The sequence below is a fragment of the Tyto alba genome, unplaced genomic scaffold (assembly GCF_018691265.1).
Source record: "Tyto alba isolate M040663 unplaced genomic scaffold, T.alba_DEE_v4.0 Super-Scaffold_12, whole genome shotgun sequence".
Classification (NCBI taxonomy): domain Eukaryota; kingdom Metazoa; phylum Chordata; class Aves; order Strigiformes; family Tytonidae; genus Tyto; species Tyto alba.
This window is the reverse complement of record NW_024881274.1, coordinates 6,722,704-6,743,042: the sequence shown is the minus strand read 5'-3', so window position 1 is coordinate 6,743,042 and position 20,339 is coordinate 6,722,704. Positions and strand designations below refer to the sequence as shown.

Genomic DNA, 20,339 nt, shown 5'->3' with positions numbered 1-20,339 from the left:
GCCCGCAGGGAGCAGCCCCCGGGGGGTCCCCGGCGGGGGGGACCACAAGCCTGGAGGTGCCGGGGCCTCGGGAAATGGGATCTCACCGCTGTGTGCACGCCAAGGTCAGGGCAAGGCCAGGCCCCGGCTGCTCGGGCGACCAGTCAGGGTCTTCCAGGGGCTGAAATTAATTTGGGCCGCGGCATCGGCTGCGCGGTTACCCCAGCGCCCGGGGGGTGCAGCGTCCCTGGGGCCAGAGCCAGCGCGGGCACAGAGTCCTGCTGCCCGGGCCCCTGGTGCAAACGCCTCTGGCTCCTGGGGGGACAAATCACTGTCGGTGGGGAAGCGTGGTCCGTGGGAGGCTGAGCTGGGGCGGTCGGGGAGCGGAGCGGCCGCTGCAAAGCTCCTGGAGCAGCTGGAGGATGTGTCCTCCCCCGGCAGAGCCTCGCTCCGCCGCTGCCCGTCCACCCGCTCGGGTGCTCTCTGGAAAGGAGGTGAGCTCTGCTGCTGTGCACCCTCGATAAACCAGAGTGGTTCTTATTTCAGATATTTAATGCCTGGATTTTAAATTCTCTCCAAGATTTGTCAGCGCTTTACAGCCTTTTGCAACATGTTTATGGTGTTATTAAAAAAAAGAAAGAGAGGGAGAGATCTGAGGTTATGGGCTACTGTACAAGAGCATAAAACTGACCTTAAAATGATGAACTCTCGGTGCAGACCTGCCTGCCCGACAGCCTGCGTGCTGCTCGGCTGGGGAGCGCAGTCTGGTGGCTGGGGGCCGGGGGGCGATGGGATGGCAAGTCCCGGAATCAGTTTGTTATCCCAAGTGATGGTGAACAATAAAAGCAGCGCGTTCTAGAGGGGAAAAGCTCCCTCAGACTCGGAGACCGGAGTGCTGCAGTCCTGGGCTGGGGCTGCGTGTGTCTGCGGGGTGTCTGGGGCTCGGGACCAGGGGGGAGGACCAGTGTCTGGGGGGGGGACAGACAGAGGCTCACTGGGGTGGGTGGGCAGCGTGTCCTGGGAGCGCTGTGCGGTGGGAGGACGGGTGGTTTGACGCAGCCCTCGCCGCTGCGGTGACACCCAAGCCGCTCTGACCTTCTTTTATTTCAGAGAGATTTGGACATCTGTCAGGGAGCTTTTCGCCGGCGCAGCCCTCGGTGGCTCCAAGCAAAGGGCAGCAAAAAGTGCAGATAGTGGGGGGGACGTGGCGGGTCCGGGGAGGTGTCATTGATGCTGGTCAGCCAGGTGAAATCTGGGCAGAGGTGGGTGAGCGCAGCTCAGCCCCCCCGTCCCAGTGGAGCCCGGAGCCCCTTGGGAAGACCACCCAAACGACGAGGTTGCTCATCTTGCTCGGCTTCACCGGCCTGGGGTGGGACAGGGCGGTGGAGCTGGGGTGCGGTGACCCTGCGCTTGGTGCTGGGTTTGGCCCCGTCTCCCTGGGGCTCTGGGGGTGCCACTTCACCTTCACCGTGCCTCAGTTTCCCTCCTGTGAAAAGGAGTAACAGCTCCCTCAAAAGATCATCAATGCTTTGCTGAAAAGGCAAAATCTGCCCCCAAAGTAGCCATCAGTCAGAGAGCTGCGGGTCCTCACACGTGCAGTGACCTGTCCCAGCCACGAATCACCAAATTTATGGTCCTGACACCTGAGAAGCAGAACAGGCGCAAGAGAAATTAAGTGAATGAGACAAGCGTGCGTGCAATTAGGACAGACCTTTTAAACGCTGCAACAAGAGCTGGGACAGGGAGCTGCCATCTAATCAAAGCAGCAGCGGTTCCTTTTTTTAAGACAAGAGAGACTTTTGGGATACTTTGTCCACATAATGTTCCAATTTTAGCTCTGCGTCCTGAGATGTAATTGCATTAAAAATACCCGGGGAGGGGGAGGATGCCAAGGGCACCCGGGGACCTGCCTCCACTGGCGTGTCCCCACCGGTGCTCTGCGTGTCCCGCTGCGTCCCCGAGGCCCCGTTTCACATTCCCGGTGCCGACCGTCTCCCAGATCTGCTTTCCGGCTGCTCCGCTAATGGTTATTCTGGTAAAGGCCCTCTCCCCGGGGTGCCGCGGGGCTCCCTGCCCATCCGAGGGCGATCAGGCACCGACTGCTCTGGGTTTGGGGGAATGACCACAAACGATGTGCCTCGGTCAGACGGGGCAGCTCGGGGACCGAGACTTTTGCTCTCGGTGTGGGGGGGGCTCCGTCCTGCCGCTGTGACAGCCCCGACTGCGCCAAGTCCGGGAGATTTCGTTTGAAAAACATCAGCTATTTTTTGGCTAAATAACATTTAGGGGTGTTTTGAGCCTTTCAGGGCTGGGCCGTGCTTTTTTCACTTGCCTCAAGCATAGGGGCCATGCATTTTCTTTCATTTTGATTGAAAGTTAACGCTGGAGCTTCAGGCAAAATCGTGAGGTCTCTATAGAGAGAGTCCGGGGTTAACAGGTACCAGAGGGCTGTGTGCGAGCTTCAGGTTCCTAAATCTTTCTATCAAAAAGTAGATTTAGTTATTTTTAATGTAAAGCCCCTTTTAGTTACACTGCTTAGTATTTAACTGGTGAAGTGGGAGTTTACGGCTCTCCTGCTAACATTTTTGGCTACTCCTGGAGCAATTGAGGCTGGAAGGGACGGTGGGGGTTGGCCCAACCCTCTGCCCAGTGCCCGGCTGGCTCCAAGGTCAGAGCGCATCGCCCCGTCCCCGCATGCGGACGCCCCCCTGGGCAGAAATGGGGGCGAATCCTCCCGGAGACGGTGGCGAGTGGGTTGGTGGGCGCGGGCTGGCGGCATCCCCCGGGTGGTGGCATCCCTGGGTGACACCGCGCTGGCTCCGCAGGCGAGCAGGGTCGGGGGGGCAGCCTGGGTCACCCGCCACCCCTGCGGGTCCCGGCTTTCGCCTCCGGCTCAACTAACAGCTCGTGGAAAATCCTTCCGTTACTTTTTGCTAAATATAACTATTACGGGAGATGTTTCTTGGCGCCTCCGGGGAGCTGGGAAGGGCAGGACGGGTCTGGCGCCTCGAAAATGCCAAAACCCGCTGAGGCCGGGGGCGTTCGCCACGCGGGTGGGGCGGGTGGGGGCGCACCCACGCACCGCGGCGGGGGGTTCCCCGCAAACACCCCCCCCACACACACACCCCCCCGCCTTTGCCGCAGACAGCAGCGCGGAGCGGCTGCGCCCCCGCGGGGCCGCGGCCGGGGCTGCAAGCCCCCCCGCCCCCCAAAACCCCTGCTTTATCTGCGCGGCCGCGGGCGCTCCCCCGCCTGCCGGGTGCTGGGTGGGTGCGTGGGCAGCCCCCACCGAACCCACCCACGCCGCTCCCGCGGCTGCCCGGGCTCGCTGCTGGGGGCGCCGGGGACACGCCGTGGGGTGCTCGAGTTGCGAGGGGTCGCCTGTGGGGAGAAATCCCCCGGCCCGGCTCCTCCCGCAGCCCGTGTGCGGGGGCGGCGGGGGCTGCCCCTTGCATAAACCGCAGCCGGTGCTGGGGTCCCTGACACCCCAGGAGCGCCCGGGTGAACCCCTGAGACGGGTCTGTGCAGCCCGTCCCGGGGCACCCCTGCAGCGCGCCCTTGGGGCCGGCCTGCCCCCCCCCCGACACCCCGGTCCCCCACCCGTGGCCCCCGGGGTCTCAGCGCAGCGTGCCCACAGGCGTTCGCAACCAGTGGCCGCCAGCTCCGAGGTGGTAACTGGATCGCCGGGCTGGGGTGACCTTCGCGCCTCTCCCAGGCTCAGTTCTGGCTGTCCCATCAGCTCCCAGTTTGGGCTTGGGCAGTGGGGACACTGTGTCCGCAAGGCGAAGGCCACGGGAAGGCCCTCCCCGGGTGACCCCAGCCCCTCTGCGGGCAGCTCTTCCACGGGCTGTGCCTGTGGGTCGGGGACTGGAGCTCCCAGCGTGGGTCAGGGACTGGAGCTCCCAGCGTGGGTCGGGGACTGGAGCTCCCAGCGTGGGTCAGGGACTGGAGCTCCCAGCGTGGGTCGGGGACTGGAGCTCCCAGCGTGGGTCAGGGACTGGAGCTCCCAGCGTGGGTCGGGGACTGGAGCTCCCAGCGTGGGTCAGGGACTGGAGCTCCCAGCGTGGGTCGGGGACTGGAGCTCCCAGCGTGGGTCGGGGACTGGAGCTCCCAACGTGGGTCAGGGACTGGAGCTCCCAACGTGGGTCAGGGACTGGAGCTCCCAGTGTGGGTCGGGGACTGGAGCTCCCAACGTGGGTCAGGGACTGGAGCTCCCAGCGTGGGTCGGGGACTGGAGCTCCCAACGTGGGTCAGGGACTGGAGCTCCCAGTGTGGGTCGGGGACTGGAGCTCCCAACGTGGGTCAGGGACTGGAGCTCCCAGCGTGGGTCGGGGACTGGAGCTCCCAGTGCAGGTTGGTCCCCCAGAGCCCCGTGTCCAGGACAGGCGCCCGCAGCACTCGTGGCTCGGGGGGCCGGTGCCGGTCCTCCTCCCGCCGTGCCGTGGGTGCAGGACACCAGAGCCGCCGCGCACGAGCCCTTCCCGTTCCGTTTCTTGCCTGCAGAGCTGGTTGCTGTCCCAGCTCTGCCTCAGGCCGACCTACGGCGCTGTCCGGGAGCGAACAGAAAGACTTTAGCTAGCAAGAGGAGTGTCGTCTGGTGCTGAAACTTGGAAGAAGTGGGTTGTTCCCACCCCAGCACTAACCCCCTCGGAATGCTGCGGCTCACGTCGTCTCGCCCAGTGCCACTCCTTGCAGAGATGCAAACGCCGTTGCTCTTGCTCAGAGACCCCCCCCCCCAGATCCAGGCAGCCTGGGCACCCCACGGGCGCGGGACCTGTGCTGGGTGCTCCTGCCCCACCTGGCCCCCTGTTCCCGTCCCTCTGTCCTCACGGCGGGTCTGTCCTTCCTCCCGCAGGCATGAAGCGACCCCTGAGCCCATCCCACAACCCCGAGCCCGGGGTGCGGGTGGCGGAGGCGGCCGGCTGCCCGCCGAGCCAGCCCGAGCAGCGCATGAAGCGGGAGAAGAAGCACCAGTCGTTCACGCTCTGCGAGGTCTGCAACATCCAGCTCAACTCGGCCGCGCAGGCGCAGATCCACTACAACGGCAAGTCCCACCAGAAGCGCCTCAAGCAGCTCAACAAGGGGAAGATGCCGGCAGCCCCAGGTAGGAGCCCGTCCCGCGGGCCGAGGCTGCCCAAAGGCTGCCCTCGCTGTGCGGGGCTGGGTGCGCCGCACCCGTGGGCTGCTCGGGAACGCTCTGTCGTGTCCTCGGCATCTGTCACTTGCTGCTCTGCCTGAGCCCCGGGGGCCTCCCCACCCCGCTGTCACTGCTGCGCCTCGAGTGGTTTTGGGGGGCAGAGAGCCCAGGCTGCTGCGCCGGGCAGACGGGCACGGTGCGCGGGCGCTGTTGCTGGTACTTTGTGTCTCCGTGAGCGTCTTCCTGGGTTTCCGTGGCTGAGTGGTGCAGCTGGGGCGGGCGCACCCGAGGGTGGGGTGACTGCTGGTTCTGGGTTACTGGCTACCTGCTCCCCAGCTGCCATCTCGCCCCTGTCCCTCCAGCCTCCTGCCGTGCACATGTCCTGTAACTGTGCTGGGTTTGGCTGCTGTTGCCTCAAGATGCTGCTTAGGTTTTGGTGCTGAGGGTTAAGGATGGACTCCTCAAAAGCTCAGAATATGAAAACCGTATTTTCAAATATGGTTAGAGGCTTTGGAAACTGTGATCTTCTGAAACTTCACCTCCGTTTTTCTGTTGGGGTGCTCTGCGCTGGCAACCCCTGTTAACCTGCCTTGGATCCCGGTGGCCCTTCAGCGTGTGACGTCCTTGGCAAGTTGTCCCGGGCTGGGGGGGGGGGATCACGCTGCTCTCCTGCAGCCCCAGGGGAGGCTGCCCGGGGAGGGCACCCGGGGTGTGTTTGCACAGAGGGGGCGGCTGCTGCCCCGAGTCCCTCGTGCAAGGGGAGCTGCTGCCAGCCGTTAGCTCCCGGGGTCCCCGCCAGCGCGGGCGCGTCGTCTGCCACAACGCCGACACGGGTGGGCCTGGCCACAGGGCAGAGAAGCAGGGCCGCCCCGGGGTGGTGTGTTTAACGGGGTCGATCTGTTCCAGCGAGAAGGAAAGCACCAGCATTGCAACAAGGGCAGGTTTTGTTTTCCATTTAGAGACCGATGTTTATCACAAAAGCCACGCAGCAGACGTGGCAGCCAAGGCAGCCCCGCGCTTGCCCTTGACAGGATCTTTTAAGGTCCTTGGTTTTGTTTCGCCAGGTGTTTGGGTGACGGGCTGAGCGACGGAACCTCAGACGTTGCACCAAAGGTGTCTTTTGCGGGGTGCCCCACAGCACCTCTGTCTGGACTCCCAGGGTGACGTGCTCAGGGGCCTGTTCTTCTTGCTGGGCGTCCATGCGATGTGGGGCGGGGGGTGTAGTGGGCCGGGGCTGCTGCCAGTTGGTGACGGTTTCTCTTTTTGTCAGTGGAGCTCCTGTTAATCACCTAATTATTATGCAACACCTCCGTTGTGTCACGGCTGGCAGGAGGGCATGGCGTCATCCCCCCAGGCAGGCTCGACATCCACTCCAGGTTGTTAGCAGCTCGGGAGGTGCAGTTGGGTGTGAACTGGCTGCCAGCTGCAGCACCGGGACACAAAGCCTCTGCCGAAGAGCAGCGAGGTGACCCCCGCCATGCTGAGCCCAGCTAACCAAGCCTCTGGCTTCCTGCTTGGGATTTTCCAAAATGTGACCCTGGTGACGGGCAGTGTCCTCTAAGCCCCTCTTGCTGGTTCTCTGGGGGCACTTTCTGAGGGCTGGGGCTCGTCCCTGGGGGCCAAGGGGCTGGGGGGTTCATCCCGGCCCCTCACCCATCAGCTGCAGCAGTGTGGCTGGCACGGGGCAGGGGTGCTGGCACGGGGCAGGGGTGCTGATGGCACGGGGCAGGGGTGCTGATGGCATGGGGCAGGGGTGCTGGCACGGGGCAGGGGTGCTGGCACAGGGCAGGGGTGCTGGCATGGGGCAGGGGTGCTGGCACAGGGCAGGGGTGCTGATGGCACGGGGCAGGGGTGCTGGCACAGGGCAGGGGTGATGGCACGGGGCAGGGGTGCTGATGGCACGGGGCAGGGGTGCTGGCACAGGGCAGGGGTGCTGGCACAGGGCAGGGGTGCTGATGGCACGGGGCAGGGGTGCTGGCACAGGGCAGGGGTGATGGCACGGGGCAGGGGTGCTGGCACGGGGCAGGGGTGCTGATGGCACGGGGCAGGGGTGCTGGCACGGGGCAGGGGTGATGGCACGGGGCAGGGGTGCTGGCACGGGGCAGGGGTGCTGATGGCACGGGGCAGGGGTGCTGGCACGGGGCAGGGGTGCTGGCACGGGGCAGGGGTGCTGGCATGGGGCAGGGGTGCTGGCATGGGGCAGGGGTGCTGATGGCACGGGGCAGGGGTGCTGGCATGGGGCAGGGGTGCTGATGGCACGGGGCAGGGGTGCTGGCATGGGGCAGGGGTGCTGATGGCACGGGGCAGGGGTGCTGATGGCACGGGGCAGGGGTGCTGGCATGGGGCAGGGGTGCTGTGCCACCAAGCAGGAGCTCGTGCAAGGGCAAGGACTCTCTTGCCCTCTGTCCCATCTGGCGGCACTTACCCAGCCCGGGCCTATACTGCTGCCTGCTACAGATTTCCTCCCGCATAAAAGCAGGGAAACAACAAATGTCACCCTACAACAACGACTGACCAGCCCTGAGCCTTTCAGCTCCGAGGGTTTGAGTGGCACTAAGCAGGAACCCAAGGGAGTTTGTCCACCCTGGAGCTGGTGCAGACTCCTCTGCCCAGTCCGGGGCCGGAGCCTCCCCCGGGACCCGCTGCTGCTCGAGGGGGGTGTCTCTGGCTGGTCCCAGTTTGGTCAGGAAATGTTTGTTTAAGAGCAACCGAAGGGTTGGCAAACAAATCTGCCATGTTTTTGTAAACAGCAAAGCAGCAGCGGGTTGCAGGGTGGGAACATCTGCTGCACGCAGGCTCCCCAGCCCCGGTTAGCGGGACGGGTGGTCACAGCACGCATGTTCTCTCCGGGTACCGCGGTGCTCGGTGGCGGTGCCTTTGCTGCTGGGCTCACTGGTGGCTTCTGGCACATCTGGGGCTGGGGGGGAAGGTCCTGGGTGCAGACCTGGACCCGTGCTCCTCTCCAGCACTCTCCATCCTGCTGAGCACTGAGTTCCCTCGAAGGCAGGGAAGTGCTGGCGGGACCTGGCTCACAGCCGGGTCAGGAGGGTGCTGGTCCCCAGCAAGCCAGAAGGGTGGGCAGCTGGGTGCTGCGGTGGGTGCCAGGGCCCTGGCTGTGGTGCCCTGGCCTTGGCGGACCCCTGGGGATCGGTCTGTACAAAAACCTGCTCCTGCTCTCGCCCGAGACCGGGCAGGCTGGAGCCATAAATTCCTAGCATGGCAGTGGCCGCCTGCGTGCCAAACCCTGCCCTCCCTGGTGCTGGTTTTGTTTGAGCGAGGCCTGGGATATGCAAAGGAGCTGGTGTGTTTATCATCGTTTACTGACAGATGGAAATATCGCCTGCTATTTTAATGGGAACAGGGCTCATAAATTCCCGCCTGTAGCTTCCAGCTTCTCCCCCTGGACCCGGTTGTGGCTCGACGGGAGGCTGTCCAGGGGTGCGCTTCCTGCCGAGCCAAAGAATCTCGGAGCATGCAGGCACGCTCTTTGGCTCTTTGTACTCCCGCACCGTCCCTGGGCTCCGCCGGCGCAGCCCTCGGGGCTTTGCTCTGGCGTTCAAGGTGAAGTCGGCTTCTGCTTGCGCAGGGCTGCGATTCGCTTACGCGGGGAAATTGCAGCCGGCATCCGCTCGCCTCGCCCCCCATCCCTCCCGCCCCCCCCGCGGCGGTGGGGAAGCGGTGCCCGTGCAGACCTTCTCCCCCGCACTTTGGGTTAAAAATGTCATTTCCAGCTTTGTCATGGGCAACCTTTCCCAGCCTCCTGAGGCGTGAGCCCGGGGAGGGGCATGTGGCCCGCAAATCACAAATTAGGGCCAGGAAGCAGCTGATGTGACTCCCGCGTCCCCTCCACGCCGGTCGTGCCGCTGGCACCGTGGGTGCTCGGGGTTGTGCTGGGATTGGGGCTGATCCCCGCTCCCCCAAACCCAAGCGCCCTCCGCTGCCAAGATTTGGGGATCAGCCCCTCGTGCCCGGCCCGAGGGAGCTAAGGCCAAGCGTGGGAGAGGCTCCTGCTCCGTGCTCCCGCCGGGGCTGCGGCGCGGGCAGGGGGGTGCGGGCAGGGCTGGGCAGAGGTGATGGTGGCTTGGGGCCATCACAGCCCTCCCAGAGCCCTTCACCGGCCAAACCAGCCCCTTTGGGTGCTGAGAAGATGCATCTGCCTGCGGGCATGGGGGCAGCCGCCCCTTCTCGGGCAGCTCCTGGCCAAGCTGCCTGCCCCGGCGCTGGGCTTGGCCCGGCACAGCCCACGGCGAGGGCAGGCTCACACCAGCCTGGTGACGTGTCAGCACTGGGGGAGCCTTGGGAGGAGAGGGGGTGTTTTTAAAGACAATGGGTTAAATGGAATTACTGAGTTAGACAAAGATGGGATAGTCCTCTGAGCTGGAATCTCTGTCTCGCACTGACATCTACAGCTACATCAAAGGCAGCTTTCACAGATGCCGCTCGATCTTTTCCCCCCCTGGCTTCTCTGATCAGTTATTTCTGCAAAGGCTGTAATCGCTTGTGTTTCGTGGAGCAAAGCTGTGGAGGAGCTTAGCTGGCAAACAGATGTGATAATCAGTATCATTACAATTTATTAGCTCTATGCCAAAAAGACCCCCAACTTAAAAACAAATTATTGTTCATTAGGCATTTTCTTGCAAGGCAAATCATAGATTTCTGTTGTCTCGTGTTGAATTGCAGTGCAGGCGGCAATTAGATACGGGATGTCCACAGATGAAAGATGTTTTCATGTTGCAGATGCCAGTTCAAATCCAACTGGGTCAAGAGTGATTTAATTACTGCCTGTGATTTTCAAGGGTGCCCAAGTGAGCTCAGTTTGCTCCTCGTGTCATTGTGCTCCGGCAGCCAGGAGCCAGACCCTCCCGTTCTGGTACCAGCTGAGCAGAAAGAGCTGTGCCACCCCAAAACGGGAGCGGGGTCTGCAGGCGCAGGCTCCAGCGCTGCCTTTGTGCCCGTGCAAACTGCTGGGCGAGGGCAGGGGACAGGGGTTTGCTGCCTTCCCTTTCTCCTCCTGGGTGATCTCAGGGGCTGCCTATCGCAGGACGGGCTGAGCATTTCAGGAATTTAGTCCCTTGCTGTCCGCTGCTCCCACAAAAGGCCCTTCTGCCAGTGTCCCTAAAAAGTCACGGGATGTAAAGAGCTGCTCGTCCCGCGGTGCCGCAGCCGGTGTCCCCGGGCCCTGTCAGCTCGCATCTCGCTGAAACGCGCCGGGGAAGCGTTCTCCTCTGTAGCGGGAGTCTCCCGGCTTCCCGGGCAGATCCGAGCTGACAGCAGCTCGCACCCCCCGTGCCCGGGGGCGGTGGGAAGGACACCCAGCCCAGGCACTGTCTGTGCGAGCCCCGAGCCCACCTTGAACGGCCTTCCCCAGCCCTGGGGGGCTGCCGGGCTGCTCCCCCAGCCCCAGTGCCGAGGCCAGGCGGGCAGGGTTGGGCCAAAACACGCGGAACCAGTCGTGCCCCAGTGCTAATCCACGGCAGAAGCTCTTCCTCCACTCCACGTGCCCCCGTGGGGTTATGTACCCAGACCCTCCCTGGGGCTGCCCGGTGCCATCTGTCCCCCCCAGCTCGGCAGCACTGCGTGGAAATAACGGCTCCTTGCAAAGGGGAAGATTCTGGTTTCCCCGATTAGCCGCTGAAATGTCCGTCTGCGTGCGTTTGCAGAGCGGAAAGGTCTGAGATGAGCAGAGAAATCGGTGTGAGAGCTTCAGCATGGCTGGGTCTGCAGCAGAGGGGTCGGGGGGACCCCGTGGGAGCCTGTGCCGCCCCGGGAGCCGGGGAGCGGCTGGCGGCTGCCGGTGGGAGTTATCTTGTGTTGCGTGGGGGGTGCCAGCTGAACCCCCCAATTCTGGCATCAGGCAGGACTGCTTCTGCATGCTGGGGGGGGGAACCTGCTCCCCTCGAACGGCTCCTCCGTTGCAGCCCACGGTGCAGACCCGGCGCCGCGGAGCGCGAGGGCTGGTTTATCCAGATGACAGTGATGGGCTGTGGTGTTAAACCGCGGGAGAGCCGGGAAGGGTCCCGGGGTGCTGCGCTGCTGAGCATCCCCGGGCACCCCCCAGGCTGTCGCTGGGCTGTGGTAACGCTGCCAGCAGACGAGTCCTGAAAACCACCCGGAGCGTCGTGTGGGGAAGCGGTGTCCTGGCGTGGAGAGCAGCGAGGGGAGGGGGTCCGACCACGAACAGTCCGGTGGGTGTGTGGTGGTTCCGTGATCCTGCTCCGTGTGCTCTGGCCCCCGGCATCCCGGAGGTCACCTGCAGCGAGTGTTTCCTCCTGCCTTCCCTCGCTGCTCTCTGCTGTCGGAGCCCTTCAGCTGTTAATTACCAAGAAAACAGGTGCCAATCTAATTTTTTTCAATTTCATGTTATGCGCAGAATCCTTTAATTGTCTTTAATAAACAGGGTGATGCTCAGCGGCGCTTTGTCTGCAGTGAAATCCAATGTGCTGATTTAAATAATATGCAAACATGGAGGATTAGAGTCTAACTGGGGACTGATGGGGTGCAATGGCCGCGGCGCCAGCGGGGCCAGGGCTGGGACATCCTTGCAGCGGAGCAGGCGCGGTGGGAAGGTGCTCGGCTCCTCCAGCCGTGCCGGCGCTCGCCGGGAGCCCCCATCCGTGACCAGCCTTGGCGACCTTCGGGAGCTGCACCAGCAATGCCACAGGGGGAGAGATGGCTTTTCTGGCTTCCTCCTCAATTCCTGCAGCGATTTTGCTGCTCTCCCGCTTTTGGGAGTTTTTGGAGAAATTTGGCAGGGAAAGCAGAGGGTCCAGCTGGCTGGGGAGCTGCATTCACCGCGCTCCCTCGCCTGGCGTGGCTGAGCGGGCCCCCGGGGGGAATGTTGGCTGACGGGATTAGTTATAGATGTCGGGGGAAAAAGAGCAGTTGGGAACATAAAGGAACAGCAGGCGCGTGGGGAAGGGCAGTGGGGAAGGGCCGTGGGGAAGGGCCGTGGGGAAGGGCAGTGGGGAAGGGCAGTGGGGAAGGGCAGTGGGGAAGGACCGTGGGGAAGGGCCGTGGGGAAGGGCTGTGGGGAAGGGCAGGGCCGTGGGGAAGGGCAGTGGGGAAGGGCTGTGGGGAAGGGCCGTGGGGAAGGGCAGTGGGGAAGGGCTGTGGGGAAGGGCCGTGGGGAAGGGCAGTGGGGAAGGGCTGTGGGGAAGGGCCGTGGGGAAGGGCTGTGGGGAAGGGCAGTGGGGAAGGACCGTGGGGAAGGGCAGTGGGGAAGGACCGTGGGGAAGGGCCGTGGGGAAGGGCTGTGGGGAAGGGCCGTGGGGAAGGGCAGTGGGGAAGGGCTGTGGGGAAGGGCTGTGGGGAAGGGCAGTGGGGAAGGGCCGTGGGGAAGGGCAGTGGGGAAGGGCCGTGGGGAAGGACCGTGGGGAAGGGCCGCGGGGAAGGGCCGCGGGGAAGGGCCGTGGGGAAGGGCCGTGGGGAAGGGCCGCGGGGAAGGGCCGTGGGGAAGGGCAGTGGGGAAGGACCATGGGGAAGGGCAGTGGGGAAGGGCCGTGGGGAAGGGCCGCGGGGAAGGGCCGTGGGGAAGGGCCGTGGGGAAGGGCAGTGGGGAAGGGCAGTGGGGAAGGGCAGTGGGGAAGGACCGTGGGGAAGGGCCGTGGGGAAGGGCTGTGGGGAAGGGCCGTGGGGAAGGGCAGTGGGGAAGGGCAGTGGGGAAGGGCCGTGGGGAAGGGCCGTGGGGAAGGGCAGTGGGGAAGGGCAGTGGGGAAGGGCCGTGGGGAAGGGCAGGCGCTGGGCTCGCAGGGGCTGGGTGGGGGAAGCACTCCCGCTCGACGGGAGCTCCGCGCCCCCCCGGCCCCATGCCGGGTCTCCCGCAGCCGGCCGCGGCGGCCGCCCTGCCTCCCGCACACAGGTCCGTGGCCTCGTGGCCCCACGATACCGGCGTGCAGATTTTAAGCTTCTGTAAATTTAGCGAAGGACAAGCCTGCGGAGTCCTCCTGCGCGCTTGGCCTCGGCTGCTCCCTTCGCCTGCGAGCAAAATGATTAAAAATAGCTTTTCAGATCAGATTTGAGTAACCTGGAATCTCAGTGGGGGAAATTTGATGTTGTTTCATGTCTTAAAGATGTCGTTTGAAGGTGTCGTTTGAAGTGCAGTTGTGTAATTTTACATTTTCCTTCCCTGTGCTTATTCCCAAGCTTCTCCCTTCCCGGTTGGGGTGCGGGGACACCCCGCGAGGGGCGAGAAGGGGAGAGAGTTGCCCCCATCAGCAGGAATTGGCAGAAAAATCCCTGTTCTAATGATATTGGTATACTGAAAAAGCCATTTTGCGTGGGGAAGAAGGCCCGTGGGCTCCATGCGAGAGGCACCGTGGGAGCCTGACCCCTCCTCTTGGCGCGTTAGCCTTGTGCCAGCCCATTAACCCACAGAAAACTGCTCCCTTTTTAAATCCTCAGAAAATACCCCATTAACTTGCTCTCCTTCTGAATAGCCCAGCTATTCAGTTTATCATGGATTAATAACTGTATCATAATTAATCTCTGATTTTATTGAGTCGGTAACTTCAAATAAAAAATAAATTGATTAGCTGTTAACTTTTGCTAGGAGGATTTTCTTGACGCAGTGCCTTCCCCATCAAGGCACTGCCCCTCCGCTCTGCACCCGGATTTCTGCCCAGAGGCTTCAGGGATTTTTTTCCCTGATACACTTATTCTAAAAAGATTCTTAAAATTTAAACTCTGAGCCCCAAAATGACAAAGTGAAGCCACTGGGCTTTGCCTGTGCAAGCACAGCCCGGCGCAGGCTGGGCTGCTGTGCGATGCTCGGAGCAAGGAGGAGGTCGGGGCACCCTGCGGCGGGGGCCGGGGGGCTGGGGCAGGTGCCCTGGCTGCATCTGTGGGAGGGGTTTGCCTTAAAAAGAATAAAATAGAGACCAAATGAAAAGATAACAAACTAAGATAATATATATCAAATATAATCATGGGGTGGGCTGGCAGCCTGGTGCCCGCCGGGGGGGTCAGCGACCACGGGGGGGTTTGGGAGGGGAGCGGGGCAAGCTGCGGCATCTCAGTGCACTGAGGGGGCGTGGGGGGGTCTCACGGGAACTGGACCCGGGTCTGAGAGGCCGAGGGGTGTCAGGGCAGAGGGTGGGGAGGGGGCAAATGCCGGGGTGAGGGAACGGGGTTATTTTGAAGGGGAGACCTCGGCGGTGACTGCTGCCTGCACACAAATATCGGAGATGGGTGTCTGGCCCCGCGCCCGCCCCCGGGTTGTCTCCCGAGGGCGACGTGGGGCTGCCCTTCCCAAGGCGCTTCTCGGGGGGAGGGCACGGGCCGTGTCCATCCGCTGAGACGGGGCACCCCGGGGGGGCAGAGAGCCGGGATCCAGACACCCGGTCCTGCGCTTGGCCGCGGGGCTGATTCCTCCTCTGAGAGTGTGCCAGCCAAATTTTTAGTGCTGCTCCCCGCCCCCCCCCCCCCCCAACACACACCCCCCCCTTTCTCTTAAAATCACCCTCATCAAAAGGCTGCGATCGTTTCTGGCAGCTGGCACAAAGGGGGGGGCGCCCGGTGAGCCCCGGGAGGAGGCAGCAGCCGGCGCAGCGTTCCCGTGTGCCCGGGAGCTGCCGGGGCTGAGCTGAGCTGAGCTGGGCTGAGCTGAGCTGAGCTGAGCTGAGCTGGGCTGGGCTGAGCTGAGCTGGGCTGGGCTGGGCTGAGCTGAGCTGAGCTGAGCTGAGCTGAGCTGGGCTGGGCTGAGCTGGGCTGGGCTGGGCTGGGCTGGGCTGGGCTGAGCTGAGCTGGGCTGGGCTGGGCTGGGCTGGGCTGAGCTGGGCTGGGCTGGGCTGGGCTGGGCTGGGCTGGGCTGAGCTGAGCTGGGCTGGGCTGGGCTGGGCTGGGCTGAGCTGGGCTGGGCTGGGCTGGGCTGAGCTGAGCTGGGCTGGGCTGGGCTGGGCTGGGCTGGGCTGAGCTGGGCTGGGCTGGGCTGCTCAGGATGGGCTTGAACCCCAGCTTGGGCTGCCAGGGGGGTTTGGTTCGTTCCCTGTGGGGCCGTGCGTGGGCGCTGAGCTGGGGGTGTGGGGTGGCAGCAGTCTGGCAGGGCCGGCCTCTGAGCCGGGCGCTGCCGCGGCGCCTTGCACCCAGAGCCAGGGAGCGGAGGCTGAGCCGTGCACAGAGGATGCTGCTGGCGGTGGCGGCTTTTCCCAACATCAGGAGGAAATTGCCTCATGTTATTTTTAAGCACTGTATTTTGTGAGCCAGTTGTCCTTAATCTTGGATTTTGCTGTAATTTTCTTCCATTTGGTTTGCTATTAAATTGTGACAATAGCATTTTATGGCCACTTAGCTCAGGCATGCGTCACACGTGATCTTAATTAGAAGTGGATTAAGAGCAACGGGGAACATGCAGCCATGGAATATTTCACAGTTTCCCGTGTAGCATCAGCTCAGCAGATCTGGAAGAGGAAAGCCTGGGATTTATTTTAAGTGGGGGAAAGATGGTAAAAGCGGCAGCTGACCATTAGCGGCTGCTGATCCCCGTCCTGAGAGAGCACGGAGCCTGGTGGGGCCTTGCCCCGGGGGGGCTCCAGCAGCAACTTGGGGGGGGGGGGGGGTGAGGTCCCCCTGGGAAGGGGGGAGAGGGACTGGGACCGTTCTGGGGTGCTGCGGGGTCAGGCAGCTCCTGGCTCTCCTGGCCGCTTGGGGCATCGAGCTGAGAGCATCCTGCCAGGGGGGGTCCCAGCTGTGCCCCCCCGAGTGCCCAGGTGCTGCTGCCCAGCCCCGCTCTGCCCGCCAGCGCCCTTGCACAAAGGTACGTTTTGCTCCTTCAGCGTCCCCAGGGAGAGGTGAGCACACGCGGGACCTTGGGGTGGCCCTGGGGGACGTGTTGGGGGGGGGGGGGAGGTTCTGCCGTTCCCAGGGATGGGGGTGGCCACTGTCCCACTCCGGCGTGGGAGGGAGCCAGAGCATCCCACTGCTGCATCCCGCTCCTCGCTCCCACGCCGGCTGCCGGCATCGGGGATCGGAGGGGCCGGATAAAACGGGTCACACCGTGCCGGGCGTGCGAGGGCTGCGCCGCCAGCCCGGGGAGCACCGGGGCTGGGGGGAGCGGGGGGACCGGGGCGGGGGGACAGCTCTGGGGAACTGACTCGTGTGGGGTCTGGAGGCTGGGAACGCGGTTCGACCTCCCGGGCTCCAGCCCTGGGCCCCTCTCGGTGCCCACCATGCCGCGGGCTCACGGCAGCTCTGCATGCGTGTGCACACGCGTGTGCTGCTCTCCCGGAGAAAAGCGGCGGGTGAGTGTTTAAAAAGAAAAACCAGAAAAACAAATGGGGAGGGGAGGTAGGTAGGACTGAGCTGGATAAGGGCGAGCAGAGGTTTGTGGGTAATGTAAAGCTGTCACTGTGATTTAGGGTCGGCTGGTTAAACTGTTTTATGTTCACAGACAGTAAGTCGTAAGCAATATAAAATTTTCTGTGAAGAGATGATCTTCCCTCGTCATGCTTTATGCCGTCTTTCCCAGAGTGATCTCTCCTTTTTATAACCCCACGGTGTCGCGGCGCGGTTGTGCAGGGGGAGAAAACCAGATTCTGGCCACATGAGAAACGGCGGCAGCCCGAGCCCCAGAGGTGGGGACTGTGCCCGGGTGGGGAGCGAGGAGCCGGGGGGGCTGAGCCGCGGGTGGGGTGCTCGGCTCCCTCAGCCCCACCCTGAGGGCTGCACCCGCATTTTGGCCGGGCAGTGCCGCTCCGGCTCGGGGCCGGGGGGATGGAGGGTCCGTGATGCTCCGTGGCCACGCAGGGAACCCGCAGCCTGGCCGGGCACCGCTCTGCCCCGGGGCCCTGCCCGCTCGCCGCGCCCGGGGCTGCCGCGGGACGGCTGGTGTTTCTGAGGACAGATCGGTGCAAAGCCCGTGTGTGCCGGGGGGTTTGCCCACGAGTGCCCGGTGTGTGCCCCTGCACGGCCGTATTTCCCGCCAGCACAGGGACCGGTGGCCTTTCCCCCGCGGCGAGCCCGGGGCTGCAGCCCCCGCGCTGCTCCCCGCGCGCGAGGGACGGTTGTAGTCTGTCGGAGCAGGACTGCGCTGAGCTGCGGTCACTGCACGATCGCCTGAAATCGGTTTTCCTTCCTTTGTCTGCCCTCTGAGCTGTTGCTGCTCTTTGAAAACTCGCGCACAATGCTGCTCCACTTCACCTTTCGGATCTCCTACAGCCGTGGATTTACGAGCGATGGTTTCATCTGTTTTGCCGTTGCCGTGTCGGCGGGAGTGTCTGGGCATGCTCTGCGCCGTGGCCCTGCAGCAGGTGCCCGGCAGCGGCGGGTCCCCACGAGCCCCCGAGGGACACAGCGCTGAGCAGGGACCTCGCGGGCGAGACCGGACCCAGCATCACCCGCCCGGCTAATTAAGCATCAAGAAGATTTTGGGTAGCTGGTTGCCATGCCAGCCCCCAGCTGAGCTGATATGGGGCGTCAGGAGCCCCATGACACACACACACACCCCCCCCCCCCCCCCGAAAAAACTGCACGGGGCCAGGGGGAACCGGCACAGCAAATGGTTTTCACCCTCCAGGCAGGAGGATGAGGAGGGAGGAAGGCAGCTGCCCCGGGTGCCGTGGCCCGGGAGCTACCGGCAGCTTTCGGAAGGTGTGGGGTCCCGCGTGGCTCCCCGAGCTGCCCCCGGCTGGGGCCCCTCACGTCACAAAACCTCCTCCGAAGATTTCCAGGCTGTCGTGCTGCTGCTGCCGCCGATTACCGGGGTCAGGTGCCGGGTGGGCTCCACGCTGGCAGCCCCGGGCGCCGTCGTGCCGGGGTGGGCTCCGGGCGTCCTTCCCGGTAGCGCTGGGCGAGCTCAGGATTTCAAGCAAAGCGGGTCCCAGGGCCGTGTGTGCGTGCCCGGGGCTCGGTGGCGTGCGAAGGGTTTCTACGTGCCCTGAGGTACGGCTGTAGGTGGAATCCTCTGCCCCGTCTCTTCCAGGAGGGCCCTCCTGAATTAGATGGAAAATATTACACTCTCTCTCTGAAACTATTTACAGGTGTAATTTCCATCCCTTTTCCTGATAATTAAATATTTTTAGGTCATCCAATTTCTCCACCCTATTTGCAGACCTGTCCTGGATGCCTTTGTAATTAGACATCTCCCTGTGAAAGATGATTAACGCGCGCAGCCCCGGTCTCCTCCCGCAGCCCTGCCCGCGGCAGCTCCTCTGTCAAGCACTCGCTGGTCCTTGGGGCTCCTTGTGGGCACCCAGCCTGGGGGGCACCGGGGCCCCGTCCCCTCAGGGGGTGACGATGGACGGAGCAGCCCCTGTTTGATGTCCCCAGGCCTGGGGACGCGGTGACCGTCCTTCACGGTGACACCCAGGCAGCAGTTATCATGGCCTTATTGTTAAAGAGTGAGAATTCTGAGTATACACATCTAAACAATTTTAAGCTGCTTTTTTCTGAGGTGGATCCTTACTAAAATGAGGGGGAAATAATGTTTTAATACCTTTTCCTGTGACAAAAACGCCCTTAATGGAGCAGTTTTCATCACTGTTTAAAGCTGAGGCTTTGCACAGGAGCTGGGATTAATGAAAGGGCAATATTGTTCTCCCCTCCTGAAATGGGGAAGATTAAAGTAGCACGGAGAAGAAAAGCCGAGGTGTTCGGCTGTTATCCTGGCTCTTAGCAACACGATGAGACCAGACCCTCCCTTCGTGGGGAATTGAGGTTAAACCCCGGCCCCCCCCGGCCGCAGCCTCCTGCGCACGTGGGCTCCTGGCAGCGGTGGGCAGCAGCCAGGGGTGCGTGTCCCCCCCCGGGGACAGCCCGCCAACGCCACGGGTCACCCCCCCCCCCCCGGAGGTGTAAAAGCAGAAATCTTCAGGAAGAATTAATTAAATATTCAGGGTGCCCTGATCCGAGCGGGGTGGGCGCTCGGCAGTTTGACGAGGTCCCTGTTTATCCAGGGGGGATGGGGGGTGCAGGGGGGCCAGGGGGGAACGTGAGCCACAGACCCCATCCTCTTTGTGTGGGAACCCCCCGGGGGCAGGATTCAGCCCTTCAAATATGTTATCTTAATCCCAAGCAAACTCGGGAGCAGGAAAGGTCAGCGCCCGCCTTCCTGGCCTGGCGGGGATGAACCGCCAGCGGCGGCTCCACGCCTGAGCCCTCTGCTTCTGATGGGGCTCGAGTTACAGAGCAGGAGAAAACTGATACGCGTCCTCCAGGTGTATCGGTCTTGATCCCATCTGGCATCTTTCACCCCCAAATTATACCCTAAATCCTCAGTGAACAAAGTCAGCCAGAAAAGTTCTGGAAGGCTCATCAGGCCCCGGTGGGGGGGAGCTTCCTGCTGGCTTTTTATTCCTCTGTCTCCCTTCTCATTTATTGACGTGTTCATTGCCCGATTCTGGGCACTATTTGCCAGGCTGCTTTTGGAGTCTAAGGTCAGGGAGAGCCTGTCCTGGTGGTCTCTCAGCCAGTGAGGAGTTTAACACTGTCCTCAGTAGGTTTCAGAGTAATCGCCCTGCTGTGGTTCTGGAGCCTGTCCTCACAAAGAGCCCAGTGAATTGGTGGCGTTAGGGACAGCCCGTGCCCGAGCCGAGCCTGATGGGGCAGAGCTGGGCCCGTTCCGCTTCCCGAGCACCCTCCCCACCTCCCTGCCCTCCCTTTCCCTTTGAGCCGCTGCAGGCAGGGGTTGAGCAGGCTTGCCCCAGCAAGCCCGGCTCAGCGGCGGCTGTAGGCGAACGCTCCCCCTCTGACTGCAAGTTTGGGATCTGCCTCTCCAGGGACTCACGCGATGAGCCGCGGGCGGAGGACTGCTGGGGGCTGCGGCCGTGCCGGGACAGGCAGCGCTGCCTCTCTGCAGAGAAACCTCCCGCTCCGTCACCGCTCTCCCCAGCGCTCTGCTCTGCGCTGGTTAACAACCTGCGGCAAAAAGCAGTGCCCGCGGCGCGGGGGGGGTGTGCAGCATCTGACACAACCCTGCCCGATGGCTTTGATTTTTTTTTTAGTGCCACCCACAGTGTTACACAGGGGGTGGGGGGGATGGTAAAGCCGGTTGTCACGGCCCTTGGGCGCCCAACGCAGCTGCAGGCTCCGCTGAGGGTGCTCGGCGGTGGCAGCTCTGTCCCGCAGAGCACATGGTTGGCAGGAAGAAGCAGCCACGGGCTTTGCTTCCCCAGGAACGGGCGGCTGGCGAAACCCCCAGGAGGGTGACAGGGTCTGGGCCCAGTGGGAGGGTTTGTGCTGCTGCCATGTGCCAGCACTGGGGTCCACGTACAAATATAGCAAGTTATGCACC

At 63.1% G+C, this 20,339-nt stretch overlaps 1 protein-coding gene across 3 annotated transcripts in view; it reads left to right on the top strand.

The window, feature by feature from the left end:
* Nucleotides 1–20,339, top strand: part of LOC116961859 (zinc finger protein 385C) — a 78,919-nt gene that overhangs the window by 20,619 nt on the left and 37,961 nt on the right. For 2 of the 3 annotated variants that reach the window (XM_042787240.1, XM_042787241.1), the window contains exon 2: nt 4,835–5,083. In XM_042787240.1, coding sequence (XP_042643174.1) covers nt 4,835–5,083 — 249 coding nt within the window. Of the gene's footprint in view, nt 1–4,834; nt 5,084–20,339 lie in introns of those variants that run through there. The other variant, XM_042787239.1, reaches the window with a different exon arrangement.